Source organism: Amblyomma mixtum, chromosome 10 (genome assembly GCF_055824585.1).
Source record: "Amblyomma mixtum isolate Tamu chromosome 10, ASM5582458v1, whole genome shotgun sequence".
NCBI classification, from domain to species: Eukaryota; Metazoa; Arthropoda; class Arachnida; order Ixodida; family Ixodidae; genus Amblyomma; species Amblyomma mixtum.
Window position 1 is genome coordinate 95,759,539 of NC_143021.1, and position 17,204 is coordinate 95,776,742.

General features: G+C 49.8%; 1 protein-coding gene across 2 annotated transcripts in view; it reads left to right on the top strand.

Moving 5' to 3' along the window:
* LOC149326471 (uncharacterized) overlaps nucleotides 1-17,204 on the top strand; it is a 77,275-nt gene that overhangs the window by 36,868 nt on the left and 23,203 nt on the right. For both annotated transcript variants that reach the window (XM_089562343.1, XM_089562344.1), the window contains exon 3: nucleotides 3,664-3,747. In XM_089562343.1, the coding sequence (XP_089418469.1) occupies nucleotides 3,664-3,747 (84 nt within the window). The remainder of the gene's footprint in view (nucleotides 1-3,663; nucleotides 3,748-17,204) is intronic.

Consider the following 17,204-nt stretch of genomic DNA (forward strand, 5'->3'; position numbering starts at 1 on the left):
GCAAACTGCACGCTGCTGCCTACTCTGGCAATGCACAGAGGATACAGCAGCACCTCGATTCTCCACCAATGAGCGAAAGATACGCCAGTTTCGAGCAAACGAATATCCAACACCTTTTGTACCTCGAATTGTGGTACTCAACCACGTATATTACACACTTACGCCTGCAGGCTGACACACATGGCCCTGTTAACATAAGTATTTTTTCATATCTGTAATATTCGCGTGTTTCTTTTTTCTTAAACAGTGTTAATTGATAGACCATTGGTGTTTGTGGCACTGTTTTTTCAGTGAAATTTGGTTTACAGCGTTCTAGTTTGCTCTGGTGCCTTACGCATCGGCATTATTGAGTCCAGCCTAACGTAACCTAATTAGCCCTCAATCTGCAAAACCCCGATCCGCTATTTGATTACCATCAACTGTCGTCTTCCAGCTATCGCGTCCTAATCAAATCAAATTTTAGGCTGCCCCATTCACTTCTCCGAGTGAAAATGTGTGACCTGTCCCTCATTCATGAAGTTTTCTTTTTTTTCGCCATCGTTAAGAAGCGAACCTCAAATCTGGCTTTTATGCATATCATTTGTCACAGACAACCTCTTTATGACCGCCATTTCTTGTAACCGCACCAATGTTCTCTTCAACTCATACGGGGAAAATCGCGGACAGAGTAAAATAGCGTTTCCCCATCCATTGCCTAGATCGTGGATGCACCATCTCTCAAGTCAGGGCTTACTGACTTCCTTTTGCAATAGCAACGTTATTACAGGTTAACAAATCTGCGTGTTGTACGTTTGTGTTTTTTTTTCTTTTCTCTTTTTGCCTACCCCTATTTACGACTTTGAGGCCCTGAGGGTACTGAAACTAGTAAATCAATAAATTTTCTCAACAACACTTTAGGCCGTGCTTTATTTTTTCTTTAATTCAAAATGACCTATTAATGGCTCAGAATATGAATTTGTGAATAAAAAGAGGAGTAACGTGACTAAGGATAGTTTTATTCCATGTACCCAGGTGTGTGAGTTGCTTTTGGCGAAATTTTGTTGGCAGGACTGATATTCTCTTCCCACCTGTTCACTCGCTTTTTAGTTTTACTCTCATTTACATGCTTTATACAAAATTACGCGCTGCATTTCAACGCTTCCTTATGGCGGCTTTTTTTTATCTGAGGAGTTTGGCATTGTTAGCGTCATTTGCTATCGTTCGTAAATGAGCATTTTGATTCCTCTTACGAATCATCGACTGCAATAATAAAATTGACTTCGCCACTTGCTCCTTTTTTTTGTTGCTCGTTGAGAACGCAGCAGGAGCTGAAATTTTATTGAATGAGGCATCCCAGACATGTGATTGAAAAATAGTCAGAAAATATGGCAGGCGTACGAAGAAACCCCTAGTGTTTTATGGAGTACCTGTTTACGAGACCTATTAAGAGTCTTTCGCCGAGATGAGTTGGGTATAAGGTTTACTGGAAACCCTATTCCTAGGCTTGCATTTTTCTCAAGACATCGCACTCGAAACGTATTCAGGGGAAGTAATTGCACGACACAACTTAAAAAGTAAACAAAGTAGACTGTCAGCCTTCAAACGTTTGTATAAAAAGAGAAACTGTCATCGGCACCACGTGAGCCATAAAAACAATTTAATACTAGTAACCAATTTATACACATAATGCGGGAAACTAATAACAATTATTAGCAAGTGCAGGTACCGAACCCTAAAGAAACAAAGCGGCATGACATTAGGTGCTCCGCATTTTCAGGGGTGGTCTTGTTGATCAGAGGGTCTTTTTGACAAACCTTTACATTGTTGCATTGGAAAATGTATGCGGCCAGCAGTTGCCTGTTGTTTCAATATGAAAAGTAAGTATGCTTTGAAATTTTGCGATTGGTGCAGCGGGTTACAGCAAACAAAATTACTTGGAGAACGATGGAAAGAGAGAAAGTAGTAGTATGGTTTACAAACGAAATCATTGTTATGAGCCTAAGAAAAGCAGGAAGGATTTTTGACCAATATTATTTCACCGTCACATAATTCCGGTAACCTCCCGGCCTTATTTAGGATTCTTAGTAGAAATTAATAAAAAAATACAATTCCGAAATATCAACCTGTTGTGGTACAGCACACTGAAGGATTTAGTTGAAGATTCTTAACTGCACAAAATTTCAACTTGTCTTGACTTCTTTTCCAGTAGTCGGCTTGCCGACACGTTACCTAGCGGAGTAGTGCTTCACCTCGACCCTTCTTGATTCTGTTTTTGTGTGCGGGAACTGGACATCATTTGTTCAAAAATATAAAGCAAAACAGAAGGAAATTGGTTGTCGGCCAGGGCACTAAGCAACACTTAGGCGATATAGAAGGGAGAGGGTAGAAGACAGGGAGGAACGATAGAAAAGGTAGGAGGGTTAGGGAGAAGCGAGGGAGGTAGAATATATAAAACTATGTAAAAGACCAAATTAACAGGAAAAAAAATTAATATTTGGATGATGTTTCTCATTACATGTGAGCAGTAACTGTCTGCGAATGCACATAAGTACCTTCATGAAAAAAAATTACAGGATGTTGGTTAGCGATCAAAAAATATTTATGCACGGTCAGCCAAATCAGTAACTTGAAATTATTACAAATGTGGAAGAATATTCGCGCTCCATTACATCGAAAGGTTACCATACGAGTGGAATTTGGAAGGAACGCAGGTGTAAATTCTTTTCCTTGATTAGACAATCCACGAACTTTATTCCATGACTGGACGCTGTAAAAGGGCTTGCGCATATTGTGTCAGGTGCCTGTGCACATGGTACGCGCATTATGCAGAATATATATAAAAAAACAGGAACATTAGCTTGTAGCTAGCAGATGCGGTGTGTCCTATCTATGCAATATGAACTCCAGGAGAGCAGAGGGGCCTGAAAACATATTCGCTTAAAGGAGAAAACAGCTAGTTGAAGCTACATTTGCGCCGAACTAGTATGCTACAATACACAACAAATGAGGTCACGCATCTGCAGCGAATCTTCTGGTGTGTGCATTGGACGACTAAAATACTGTCTGTAAGCAACAGTCTCGATGAATATTTGTTTGAAATGACTTAAATGAAGTATCTAATTTTGTCTTTCTCTAATCGCTGAGCAAATATCGAGGGGTTTTCACCTTCTGGCTTCCGACATGCAATGGAGCCCACAAGGCAACAGCTCGAGGTAGTGTAAATTGATGCTAAAATCAAGAATGCTCAAACGAAACTACAATGAGAGCTTCGAATTATGCGTGGGCGTCAGAAAAGCTTAGTTCTCTGTTCTTAACACTATTATCTAAGCAAAAGAGCGGAACACACTTTGGTGGGGCGTTTGTTGTGCAGGAAAAATCACTGACAGCTTTGTTCTGTAGTCCAGTGAACCCAAACGCCAGGAGGCTACTCATGGCTATAGCATAGATATATGTGGACAAATCCCATAATGAAGATGAAAGCCGATGTATTAGCACCAGCTGCTGCACAGCAGTGCTTATTAGAGGCGAATAAGAGAGACCTTTGTAAAGCACTGTACGCAGCACAGAATGGTGGATATGATGATGGTGGTGATAAAATATAAATAATAATTTGGAACTATCTATAGCGTTTCTCAGTGGGTTTTGTTTGAGCACTGCATCACGGTATTGCTTTGATTATTGCAGCGTCTTCCGTTACTCTCATGTGTCTCTCCTTGCTACACGACTAACGGCTGGACTTGGGTACATCACGATGGACTTCCTTGCTTTGTAAGTACAAAAGCAGCACCTTGTCTAGGAATCTCATTCATCTGTATAATATGCAACGGCTTGATAACGCTTTGCGTGTGCCTACAGCTAACATCACTAAAATTGCATGAGTTTTAAGAAAACTTTTGTGTAATTCAGGTGCCACTAATCCGGAAAAAAAACACCTTTGAGATGCTTATAAATTACAACGATTTTATGTCGTAAGCAAACCTTGAATATCGGAGGAGAATGAGGGAAACTTGCAGTGGGAGAAGTGCTAAAGTGAGTTGCTCTGAATTGCACTAGTTTAAGAATCTAGAAAGAACGAATCTGTTTAAGCGGTGAATTTGTGAAAATGAGACCGAACTTGAATATAAGTTTCAAAATGAAGTTCCTAGCATCCGTCCTAACCTGTCCGCAGTGCTTAGGAAGCATAACCTGGTTTTTAGTAAAGTGCAGCACTCCTACTGGTAATTAGTCGCAGCCCTTCACAATATTTCCAGTTTGCCAATCGGTTCTTCCAATTCGATATAAAAATTTTAAGGTGTTAGCATACGCAATGAGATTTATTTCTTTGTCCGAGGGAGATGTAGGCTCTTGCCACGCTTCAAATCTGTTGCCTGCGCGTAGTTGCGCAAAGTGAATCTCAAATTCGAGGCAAATTCTCGGCTGCCCTCTCGTTTTGCAGCCAGCCTCGAAACTGGACAGAATGCGAGTACAGCAGAGACTGCTGTGCTGACTTCAGAAACTTCATTTGATAACGGAAACACTTCGGTACGCTTCTTATAAAGCCTTACTTCGCTGTCTGACAAGTGTTTGAAGCTAATTTCTTAAAATATTGTCACGTAGTGGTGACTGCAGTCGGGCGAACAGGAACACAGCGAGAATGTCTTCGAAACGAAACTCTTTATTCGGGCTGACTTGAGCCCGCAAAGAACTGAATCACTCGGCGGCGGCGTAGCAACAAGCGTGCTCGGCGGTCGTCCAACAGAACGCCCGCCGCTGTCGGCCGTTCTCTTTTTAAAGCTCGCAGCGAACATTCGAGATAAAGCTTGGGAAGTTACTAAAATCTTCTGGCACAAAGTAGAATCGGCTCCGCCTGGATGCGATCAATATAGATAATTATAGCCGCGTCTTGCGTCACAAACGAAGCGATAAAGAGGCGTGCCGGCAGCATTGAAGCATGAACAAATAAACACAACAAAAAAACGCTACAAAGATTCGCGGCATTACTCCCCTCTCAAAGAAGAATCGACTCGATGCTTTAGAACATAATGCGGCTATAAACAATCAAAAACGGATTGTGCAAAAAGAAAAACACCGAATGTGGAAACACGGCGTCCTTTAGCGTGCATAATAGGGCTTTAGGCGTACGACATGGACTACTGGTCGTACGCGGCGTCGCTGGGATGCAGTCATTTGGTCAGGGACGACTTCATAGTCCAATGCACCTAGCCGACGAAGAACCTTGTACGGGCAGAAATAGCGGCGCAAAAGCTTTTCACTCAATCCTTGGCGGCGACTGGGCGTCCAAACCCAGACTTGGTCTCCTGGCTTGTATTGCGCGTTGCGTCTTCGTAGGTTGTAGCGTGTGGCGTCGGTCCGCTGCTGGTCTTTGATCCTTAATCGGGCAAGTCTTCGGGCTTCTTCTGCGCGTTGTAGGTAGGCGGCGACGTCGACGTTATCTTCCTCGGTATCGTTCGGCAGCATAGTGGCCTCTCTGCCGTGGACGAGCCTAAAAGGCGTCATCTGGGTGGTCTCCTGCACTGCGGTGTTATAGGCGAAGACTACGTAAGGCAAGATGACGTCCCAGGTCTTGTGTTTGGCATCGACATACATGGCGAGCATATCGGCAATGGTTTTGTTGAGGCGCTCGGTCGGTCCGTTGGTCTGCGGGTGGTATGCAGTTGTTCTCCGGTGGCTGGTTTGGCTGTAATGGAGGATGGCTTGCGTCAGTTCCACCGTGAATGCTGTTCCTCTGTCAGTGATGAGCACATCGGGGGCGCTGTGTCGCAGAAGAATGTTCTCCCCAAAAAATTTGGCGACTTCTGCTGCTGTTCTGTTCGGTAGAGCTTTTGTCTCGGCGTAGCGGGTTAGGTAGTCGGTAGCTATGATGATCCACTTATTTCCAGATGTTGATTTCGGGAAAGGGCCAAGCAAGTACATGCCGATCTGCTGAGAGGGCCTTGAGGGGGGTTCATTGCGGTTCAGAAATCCTGCTGGTCGGGTTGGAGGGGTCTTTCGTCGCTGACAATCTCGGCAGGTTTTCACATAATCTGCGACATCGGCAGACAGTCGGGGCCAGTAATACTTGTCTTGAATGCAGCGGAGGGTGCGAGAAAACCGGAGGTGTCCAGCTGTCGGCTCGCCGTGTGGGGCCTGAAAGACTTCTCCGCGCAGACTGACAGGTACAACAAGGAGGTAGGCTGTCTTGTTCGCTGCAAAGTTTTTCTTCACGAGGACATCGTTCTGTAAACAGAACGAAGACAATCCTCGCTTGAAAGAGGCGGGGGGTGAATAAATCTTGCCTTCCAAGTATTCGGTCAGGCATTTTATGTCGGCGTCCGAGAGTTGCTGCTGTGCAGGAGACCTGGAGCTGATGGGTCCTACGCAGACGTCCTCATCGTCGTCCGGCGGCGGCGCATCTACAGGGGCTCATGACAGGCAGTCGGCGTCAGAGTGCTTGCGTCTGGACTTGTAAACGACGGTTACATCGAACTCCTGGAGCCGCAGGCTCCATCGAGCGAGGCGGCCGGAGGGGTCCTTCAACCTGGCGAGCCAGCACAGTGCGTGGTGATCGCTGACCACCTTGAACGGTCGTCCGTACAGGTAGGGGCGGAATTTCGACCTAGCCCAGATGATGGCAAGGCACTCCTTCTCGGTTGTCGAATAATTAACTTCGGCTTTTGGACAGGGAACGGCTAGCGTACGTTATGACCTTCTCCACTCGGTCAATTTTCTGAACGCGGACAGCGCCTAGTCCCACACTACTTGCTTCGGTATGAATATCAGTCTCGGCGTTTTCATCGAAGTGCGCGAGGATCGGTGGGAATTATAAACGACGCTGAAGTTCCTTGAAGGCTTCCACTTGCGGCGCTTCCCATTTCAATGGCACGTCTGCCTTTGTCAGGTGGGTCAGTGGCTCGGAGATGTCGGAAAAGTTCTTCACAAATCGTCGGTAGCACGCGCACAGTCCGAGGAATCTGCGCACAGCTTTCTTATGGGCCGGTGGTGGAAACATTGCGATAGCAGCTGTTTTCTGCGGGTCTGGCCGTACTCCCTCCTTGCTAACGATGTGGCCTAGAAACACCAGCTGTTCATAGGCAAAGGGGCACTTCTCTGCTTTCAAAGTTAGGCCGGACGATGATTGCGTCTAGTACTGTTTGAAGCCTTTCTAGGTGTTCCTCAAAGTTCGAGGCGAAGACAACGACGTCATCTAAATATACCAGACAAATCTGCCACTTAAGGCCTGCCAGCACTGTGTCTATTACTCGCTGAAATGTGGCTGGTGCGGAACAGAGACCAAATGGCATCACCTTGAACTCGAAGAGGCCATCTGGAGTGATGAATGCGGTCTTCTCGCGATCTCTTTCATCGACCTGAATTTGCCAGTAGCCGCTCTTGAGGTCCATCGATGAGAAATACTTAGCAGCGAAGAGCCGGTCCAATGTGTCGTCGATGCGGGGGAGTGGTTAGACGTCCTTCTTTGTGATGTTGTACAAGCGGCGGTAATCAACGCAGAATCGAAGTGTGCCGCCTTTCTTTCTCACTAGAACAACCGGTGCGGCCCAGGGGCTCTTTGACGCTTGGATGACGTCGTCGCGAACCATTTCTTCCACTTGGTCCCGGATGGCTTGTTCTCGCGGCGACACTCGGTAGGGGCTTTGGCGGAGTGGTCGGGCGTGCTGGTGGGTTATAATGCGATGCTTGGCAATCGGCGTTTCTCGCACATTCAGCGACGACGAAAAGCACTCGCTGTAGCTTCGAAGGAGATTGCGGATCTGGTCTTGTCGGTTCCGGGGCAGGGCTGAGTTTATGTCGAAAGTGGGCGAGTTCTCTTGGTCAGGCGAATCTTCTGCGGATGGGTCGGAGAGGGCTAAGAAGTCTCGTACGTCGGATATTTCATCGAGGAAAGCATTCTTCGTTCCTTTGTTAATGTGCCGGTATTCTTCGCTGAAGTTAGTCAGCAGTACTTTGGCTTGTCCTTTGCGGAAATATGCGATGCCTCTTGCGATGACGATTCCTCGGTCGAGAAGCAACTGCATGTTTCCCTCGATAATGGCTTCAGTGTAACTCGCTTCCGTGGCGCCTACAATGATGATGACGCTTGAGCGGGGTGGGACACTCACTTCTTCCTCCAGGACACTAAGTGAAACGTGATGTTCCGGATTCCTCTTCGATGGGATGGCCTCGTCCGTGGAAAGCGTGATCATCTGGCATCGCAGGTCGATGACCGCCTGATGCTCATTAAGGAAATCCATGCCCAAGATCACTTCGAGGGAACATTGCTGTAGCACTACAAAGGTCGCGGGATAGGTATGTCCCTTGAGAGTCACTCGTGCTGTGCATCGTCCTGATGGCGTAATGAGATGGCCCCCTGCTTTGCGAATTTGTGGGCCGTCCCAAGCGGTCGTTACTTTCCTCAGCTGCGCAGCGAATTGTCCATTCATCATCGAATAATCCGCTCCTGTGTCGACTAGAGTGGTAACTTTCCGGAAGTCGATAACGACTTCTAAGTCGGATGTCCTGGATCTGGCGTTGCACGTCGTCTTCGGCGTCGGGTCACGGCTTCGCCCGATATGTAAATCGTCGGTGGGGCTTGTGGTCGAAGCTTTTCTTGATGGCGGCGTAGTTTTGAAGACGGTTCGCGTGGTGGTCGAGGTTGTTGTTTGCGTCGTTGGCGTAGTAGGTACGGCGTCTTCATACGGCGTGGTCGCTTGAGGATCTTCGTCGTTTCCACGGCAAGCGACCTGACCTCCACAGGTTGCTTTGTTTAGTTTCCCTTACGGGGGCTAGGGGACCTTCCTCTGACAGCCGCGGCGTAGCTGCGGCCCGGTGATGCAAAGCGTGCGGTGGACGGTGACGGGGAGCGGGAAAGACGGCTTGACGACACGTACTCCCCTCTGTGCAGGTAGTCGTCGATTTCCCGTGGTCGCTGGCCAGGGAATGGTCGTGGGGCGTCGATGGCGAAACCACGCCGACCGATGCGTCTGTACTTGTAGTGGCGAAGTACATGACCGGCTTCGCCGCAATGGAAGCACAGAGGGCGGTTGTTGGAAGTCCTGCAGCGTCGCACTTCCTGGGGTTTGGGCGTCGTTCGTAGGCTGGGCGGGCGGGGGCAGCGGGTGCTGGTGAAAACATTTATTAAATCATAGGGAGAGGTGTTGGGGTTCGAGATTTGAAGGGTCACGCCCTTACAACCACTAGGTGGGATGCCTAGTCAGGTACCCCATTGGCGTTTGCCGCAGCCCGGGCGCGCTGCGTTAAGGCCCTTTGGGCCTCGAGGGTGCAGCAACCGGACAGGGTCGCCTCCCAATCCTCTCGGGTGGGGTTTGGGATAGGGGGTAGGGATGGGTTCTGCTGGCAGGCCCACACTATGTGGTAAGTGTCAGACACCTCCCCACAGTGTGAGCACCGCCCGTCGAATTGAGGATCGAAATGTTGCAGAGTTGCCGGGCACAACATCGTGTTGGTGAGCAGGCGCAGGAGTACCCTTTTGTTGACCTTCCCCAGCCCTTTGCACGGGGTGGGAAGAGTTTGGTGCGTGGATTTGTAATACTCGCATATTTCTTTGAAAGTATACACCATTTTACGAGGAGCGGGCAGGAGAGGGAGAAATACTCTCGAACACGTGCGCTGCGCGACACCCCACTGTTGCCGTCCTCCCCTGGGCTGATAATCCGGCGCGCCGAGCAACGTCCGCGGCTGCTTAGCTACCGGTCAAGCGCGTGTTTGCGTCTGTACAACAAAAGCAGCAATGTTGTACGGAACACCAACGTCTTCTAGACATCACACTTTTATTGTCGGTTGCGGAAATAGTTGACGAAAGTAGAAAAAAACAAACGCCGCCAGTATGTACGCGCACCATGTTATGCGAAGGTCTCAGCACGTCTGCGGTGTCCATTTCTTCACCGCTTTTCCGCCGGTCCCGAGTTGCATTGGCAGTGGGCGTAGTTGTAGAACAAAAAATACTTGCGCCAACAAAAAGCTTAAACGCTAGCGCACTTAGTGAACGAAATGCAGACAGAAACAAACCCACTGCCTGTGCCTAATATCGGGCGCGGAACGAAGCGCAGCGCCTGGATTACCAAGCTATAATCTGTGCATAATTTTAAGAGATCAGAATTTGGACGGCCTTGGCACAGCCCTTTTAATTCAGCAGTACACTATGTGAGGACTTCACAAATTTGGCCACAACTTCGTTTCGCTGCCCCACATGATCGTCAATATCGGGAGGGTGTGGGGACCGCCATCTGAAAAAAAATAAACATGTTGTTAGTGCAAAAATACTAATTTAATTAGCACAGCATGGCATGAATAGAAGCGGCGACATGAACTTTTACCCAACTGCAAAGTGAGGAAAAATGCCGCCATGGCAACGTAAGATGAAAAAATACACGGCATGCACAGGACGGTAAACTCTGCCATGCATTGTAATAAATTATTCTACTGCAATCGCATCGAATGCACTAAAAAAATCCACACTATGCACAACCGTGCTGGAGACACAACAAACGCAGCGCCTTGAGCAGTGCCTTGACCCGATTAAGATTAGAATTCTCAACACAGGTGCGGCGATTCTGCCTGTCAGTAAGTGGTAATAGGGTTCCATTGGCGTACCAACCTATTACATCGTGTAATTGCACATTTTCTGGTATTTGTGCACCAGTGAATACTGACGGGAGCGGAGAAGGCTAGAACGCGAATTACTTTCAGTCAACTGGCTTGTATCGCTCGTAGTACGAACAGCCCTACGCAAGCGGCAGGAGGGGCCGAATTTCAATTTCATCGCGCGTATCTCCGCAAACAAACATTCTAATCATCAGAAGTGGATTCATTTCGGTCATGTACCCGCTGTTTCCAAATGTTTAGTTTGTAAACGGGGTATTCTGTCGCAAGCTCAGCACCTAAACTGTCCCACTCTCCATGTCCAAGCAGGCAGCGAAAACGTTCAAGAAAAACTGCGCTCCACGAAAAACTAGATATTCATTGCTCTCCGCGATCTTGTGTTTCAACACATTTTTCTTTCGTTTTTCTAACATGCAACACCGTGCCGCATTTGCCCTACAGGCAACCGGCGACAAAAAAGCACGCGTGAACTGCGAGTATGGCACTCACCGATGCTGATCGTACGCTGCGTCGAGGAATGGTCGCTTGCTCCCAAATGGTTATTGCAGGAGCTAATGGCATAGCACACACGAGGATGGACACGAGGCGAACCCCAACCCAAAATTTCTAGGCTTGGCAGGAATGAAACGGGCGAATGACACTTTCAGAGATCGCACGCTGCTTCGTCTGCAGCCCACCGGCTGCAAATTATCAGCCCAAGATGGCGTCGGCGGTAGGCGGCGCTCGAGTAAAACAAACATGGTGGCGCCCAGGTATCGAAACTAAAATCATGTATAAATCGGATTGAAATCAGTGTCCTGGTCGGCGTCGGGTCCCGTGGGAAATGCCCGGAGAGAGAGCGCGCGGGCGGCGGCGTCGGCTGCCTCATTTCCGTGGACGCCTTGGTGACCTGGAGCCCAAACGAGAGATCGGTGCGCGGGATGCGAGTCTCGGCTACAATTTTCGTGAATTCTATAAGCTAGGGGAGTAACCCACCCTTGCGCGCCGTTACGGCAAGCCCCTCGCGAGTCGGTGATTATGTATTTGGAGGAGGTGTGAGAGGCTGCCAAAGCGATGGCAACCTCTTCTGCGTGAATTGCTGACTGGGCCTTGAAAGTAAGGGCGTCTACTGTTTTACCCTCGTGGACGACCGCGGCCGTGTACCATCCCCTGGGGTCCGGGCAGGACGCGTCCACGTAGAAGACTCCTGGTTTGCTCCGAAAATGGCGGTCCACGGCTTCCGCCCGCGCCAGGCGCCTGCCATTATGGTCTTCTTTGGACATATTGGTGGGGAGAGGCTGCACGTGAAGGGCGCGTCTCCAGTGTACGGGAAGGCGGCATCTCTCCTCTGTGAATTGAGTGTGCTGGATGTGAAGTCGGGCTAAAAGGCGGCGACCCGACCCTGTCTTTGTGAGACGAGTGTATTGGTTGTTGAGGTGGGCCTCCCGAAGCTCCCTAAAAGTGTTAACCATCCCCAGTGCCAAAAGGCGGCTAGTAGAGGTAGAGACCGGGAGGTCCAGCGCTCGTTTCATAATTTTGCGGAGGATGACCTCGAGGGCATCTTCCTCCTGTTTCCGCATGTGGAGATAGGGAGTCGAATGCAAGATTCGACTGGTCACGAATGCGTTCGCCAGCCGCAAGGCGTCTTTGCATCGTAACCCACCGCGCTTGTTGGAAACCCGGCGGACCAGGCGGCCCACCTGGTCCCCCACCTGCCGGAGCTTCGCGAGTGTTGTGTCGCAGCGTCGCTGGTTGTGTATGAAAAGTCCGAGGACTCTGATTTCCTTGGATTCGCGAATGGGACCGCTTTGCAACGAGAGATTGATTTGGGTCGAGCATGTGCGCGAGGGAAGCAAATGCACGAATTCCGATTTCTGCGTTGAGCATTTCAGACCACAGTCTCGAGCATAGCGGTCCACTATGCTGGCGGCCGTTTGCAGGCTGGTCTCCATATCCCCCAGGCGCCCTTGCATAGCCCAGATGGTGATGTCGTCGGCCTACAGCGCGTGCTGGACCCCTTCGACCGCACCCAGTGGGGCGCGTAGGCGCATCATGGCAATGTTGAATAGCAGAGGGGACAGCACCGCGCCTTCTGGAGTCCCCCTCGTGCCGAGCAGGAAAGGTCCGTGCTCTTCGTCCTGTATTCTGATGTAGGATAGTCTGTCCGTGAGAAATTGTTTAACGTAATTGAAGGTATTGGTGCCGCAGTGAGTTTGACTCAAATGTGTGAGTATAATCTCGTGAGTTACGTTATCGAACGCTCCTTTCAGGTCGAGCGCAAGGACTATTTTGTCGTTTTGGGGGTGTGTAATGGGGTTCAAGATTTCGCGGTCGAGTTGGAGCAGGACATCCTGTGCGGATCTATGTGGGCGAAATCCGAACATTGTGTCCGCGAAGTAGTTATGCTATTCGAGGTACTTGGACAGCCGATCCCGCACCATCGTCTCCATCAATTTGCCCACACACGAGGTGAGAGAGATGGGGCGGAGGTTGTCCGTGTCGATCGGTTTTCCGGCCTTCGGGATGAAGGTGACAAGGGCCGTTTTCCAGTCAAAGGGGCTGGTTTCCCCCGTCCATATCGCATTGATGTATTCTAAAAGGCACTGGTACGCTGAATCAGGAAGGTTCGCCAAAAGTTTGACGGTGACCTTGTCCCGGCCCGGCGTGGTGCCCCTCTTCATTTTGGCCAGACCCGCCCGCAGATCGTGAAGCTGGAAAGGCTTATCCAACTCCGAGTTTTCTCTGCCACCGTAGGAGTAGGCCGATCTGCGGGCGTCCTGACTTGTGCACAGGTAGAGATCCCGGAGCGCCTGTGCCAACTGCGTTGTATTTCCTTGGAATGAGTGCATGGCTTTGTGTAGTTGCTTCTGCGTTTCTGTGCGGGTATGTGTTGGGTTGATGAGGGCTCGGAAGAGCCGCCACGTGTTGCGGCTCGACATCTGCCTCGCCACCGTGTTGCAGCGGTCTACCCAGTTTGAGTCAGCGAGTTGGGCCGCGTACTCTGCTGCCTGCCGGGTGAGGTCCGCAATGCGCGCTTTGAGCTTCTTGTTGTGTTTCTGGCGCTTCCAGCGGCGCGTGAGGCCGCGGCGCGCTTCCCAGAGGTGGAGGAGGTGGTTGTCCACGTCCGTGACCACCTCGGTGAGCTGTATCTGCTTCGCATGGGAGCGAATGTGCGATATTACTGACCGGGACCAGTTTGCGTATCCCTGCTCTTTGATGTTCGTGTTGTTGGTGTCGGACGGGAAATTTTGGCGAAAGGTGGTCCAATTGGGGATGCGTGCTAGTGTGGTAGGGCGCTTAGGGGGCGTGTATAAGCAGTGGTGTTGATGATGCAGTGGTCGCTGCCGAGAGTATCCTCGGTGTTGATCCAGTCTGCGTGTCTTATGTTGCGAGTGAAGGTGAGGTCCGGGCATGTGTCTCGGGTCACCGAGTTGCCTACGCGAGTAGGAAATGCCGGGTCGGTGAGGAGGGTGAGGCCCAGTGTGGACGCTAACTCCGCCAGCATGCGCCCGCGCTCTTCCTCCTTACGATAGCCCCATAGCTGGCTAGGGGCGTTGAATTCGCCCACAATCAGCAGGGGGTCGCGACCCGCCTCTTGAAGTGCACAGCTAAAGAGGTCCGCGAAGATCACTCGCTTCAGTTTCGGGGAGCAGTATACATTAAGTACGTGCAAGGGAGGATCCGATCGGCGAAGAGGAAGGATCCTTACTATGGCGTACGAGTACGGTATGTTGAGATCGAGGTCGATTTCGGTGGCTGTGTACGACTTGTGTACGAGGAGACACGACGAGGGGTCTCGCTGGAACGTCACGTAGTTAGTGAATTTGGCCGCCGCTCCTGGCTCCTGGAGGGCGACCACGGCGGGTAAAGCCTCGAAAGTTTCTAGGTAGAGGCGCAGGTTCGCGCGTTTCTGGCGAACCTTGAAGCCTCTACAGTTCCCTTGCGTTACGGTTACCAACGTGTGTGTTTTCGGAGGGGCCGCGGGACGGCGTTCGGGAACAGCTGGTTCACGCCGAACAGGCGGACTTCGGCTCTCGCGTTTGGGCTGAGGACTGCGTAGTGCAGCAGCGTAGGTTGAGGTTGGAGCTTCAACTGGAGGCGCAGATGACGGGGAGCCAAGCGTACGATTTCGCGTACGATTTCCTCAAGGGTCGCTACTTGAGGCTGGTTGGAAGATAGCAGCAGGCGACGCAGCTCTTCCCGTACAATTTCGCGGATAATATCCCGCAGGCTGCCTCCGAATGCTGTGCCATCCGAGAGGGCAGTCGAGGTCACTTGGGGCTGTCGAGGAAAATGACGGGCTCGCGCTTCCAAGGTTCTCTCTATGGCGGCTGCTTCACTGGTGAATTCCGCGACCGTCTTCGGTGGGTTGCGAGTCAGACCTCCGAAAAGTGCCTCTTTTGCGCCAAGCATCAATAGCTCCACCTTCTTTTCCTCCGTCATGTCAGGATCGACTCGTCGAAAAATGCGCCTCATATCTTCCACATATGCGGTTACTGACTCTTTTGGGTGTTCGATGCGTGAGTGTCGATGCAGTTGGGCTCTTTCTTTCCTGATGATGATCGTGAAGACCTTCAGGAACTCCCGTTTGAATAATTCCCACGTCGCTAGAGAATCTTCGTTGTTCTCGAACCAAATTCTCGCTGGTCCTTCGAAGGCAGAGAAAACGTGGCTCATTTTAGTCTGGTCGTCCCAACTGTTGAACATGGCGACACGCTCAAACTGTTCCAGCCATTCCTCGGCATCCTCGCCCGGTGAAGCGTTGAACGTGGGCGGCAGTCGAGGCTGATGTAAAATAATGAATGCTGGTGTCGTAGCCATGGCTGAAGTCGAAATTGGGTGGTCCTTCTTTGCTCGCGTGGGGCCCGGTAGCAACCCGAATTCTGGTGGACACCTCTGGAGACGACGGCTGTTTCGCCCTTCGCCTGCGGGGGGGGGGGGGGGGGGGACGGCTTTTGCGGCTTTCGCGCGATCTTCTTCGAGACGGCTCGGGCTGCTCTGACGGCTCCCAGGGGGTGAGGGCGACAGGGACATCCGTTAGCACCTCCACCAGATGTCACGTAGTGGTGACTGCAGTCCGGCGAACAGGAACACAGCGAGAATGTCTTCGTAACGAAACTCTTTATTTGGGCTGACTTGCGCCCGCAAACAACTGAATCACTCGGCGGCGGCGTAGCAACAAGCGTGCTCGGCGGTCGTCGAACAATTCCCGCCGCTGTCGGCCGTTCTTTTTAAAGCTGACAGCGAACATTCGAGATAAAGCTTGGGAAGTTACTAGAACCTTCTGGCACAAGGTAGAATCCGCTCCGCCTGGATATGATCAATCGAGATAATTCTAGGTGCGTCTTGCGCCACAAACGAAGCAATAAAGCGGCGTGCCGGCAGCCTTGAAGCATAAGCATGAACAAAAAAAATACAACATACAAACGCTACAAAGATTCGCGGCAATACCCTAAAGGACGGAAGTTTGGTAACAGTTGATTAATTTATTGCTATAAGAACGTCTTTCATGGCTGCCTGTTCTAACTTATGTTAACAATGATCCTTCAGCGAACGGGAGAAATTTCATGCGCTTGTCATTAAAAAAAATACATTCAAACTACGTATCTTATGCTACCATAAACTTTGAAATGAAATGGAATCTCATCATCGCTATTTGCATTGTTTAGCTACTTTGTAATAGCTGCAAAAGCGCATTTCACCCAGCTGAAACAAACAAAAACGGTACATTTAGGATGTTCATAAGAATTCAAATATATATGCGATTCTCTTTCAGGTTTTTGAGCTAGTAATGTGCGTGGTAATTAGGATTCTTTTGAAGCTGCAAGGATTTTACACAGAGTTCCTGTTGAGTGCTGCAATGACCACCTGTGTAGTTAGTCTGTTCAAACTGATGAACTCGTTATTAAATTAGTAATTATACATCACGTGAATTCTGGCAAATGCGGGGACACATATTAAAACAGGAACTTGCCGCTAACGCGCTCGCCACTAAGCAAGTACAGCAGGGTGTAGATTTCAGAAAACTAACAGTGTATAGTTTTTAGGCACAGCACAAAGTATTTCCGCTGAAAACTAACTGCCAGCTGTGCATTAGCCGCTGAAGTGGGAACCTTTGAACTTAAGTTCATGGGTCTCTCAAGCTCCGCCTTAATATTATGACGGGATAGCCTTTATGGGTCTGCTAAGCGTTCTGGTGTCCACTTTGAACATAACTTCGCTAGCACAGACACCTCTGTGCATTTTGTTATTCAAATTTTTCTTCCCCTTTTAGCACAAAACACACCAGGCCTCCTTTCAGAAAAATCCATCGAACGGTCTTCAGTGGCCGAGGGGTAGCGCGCCGCGCTCAGGACCCAAGGAGCGTTGGCTGGAGTACCGGGTCGACGGCTTTAATTTTAGAAAGTAATACAATTTTTCAGAGGCACAGCGTTTGTGGTGGCATTACGTCTCGGCCTTGTACACCGATGGAGAATTGCGTAATCATGTTATCATTATTTTTTTTTGTGCTCATTGTGAAGTGTTAAATTACCCTCACATGGCTGTGTGGTTATGACGTCAGGACCCTCCTGACCAATCAACATTTTCTTGACGCAAAGCCAAAGCCAACAGCTAAAACTTCAGCTTGTGTCCTGAAGGGGCCTCTCAAC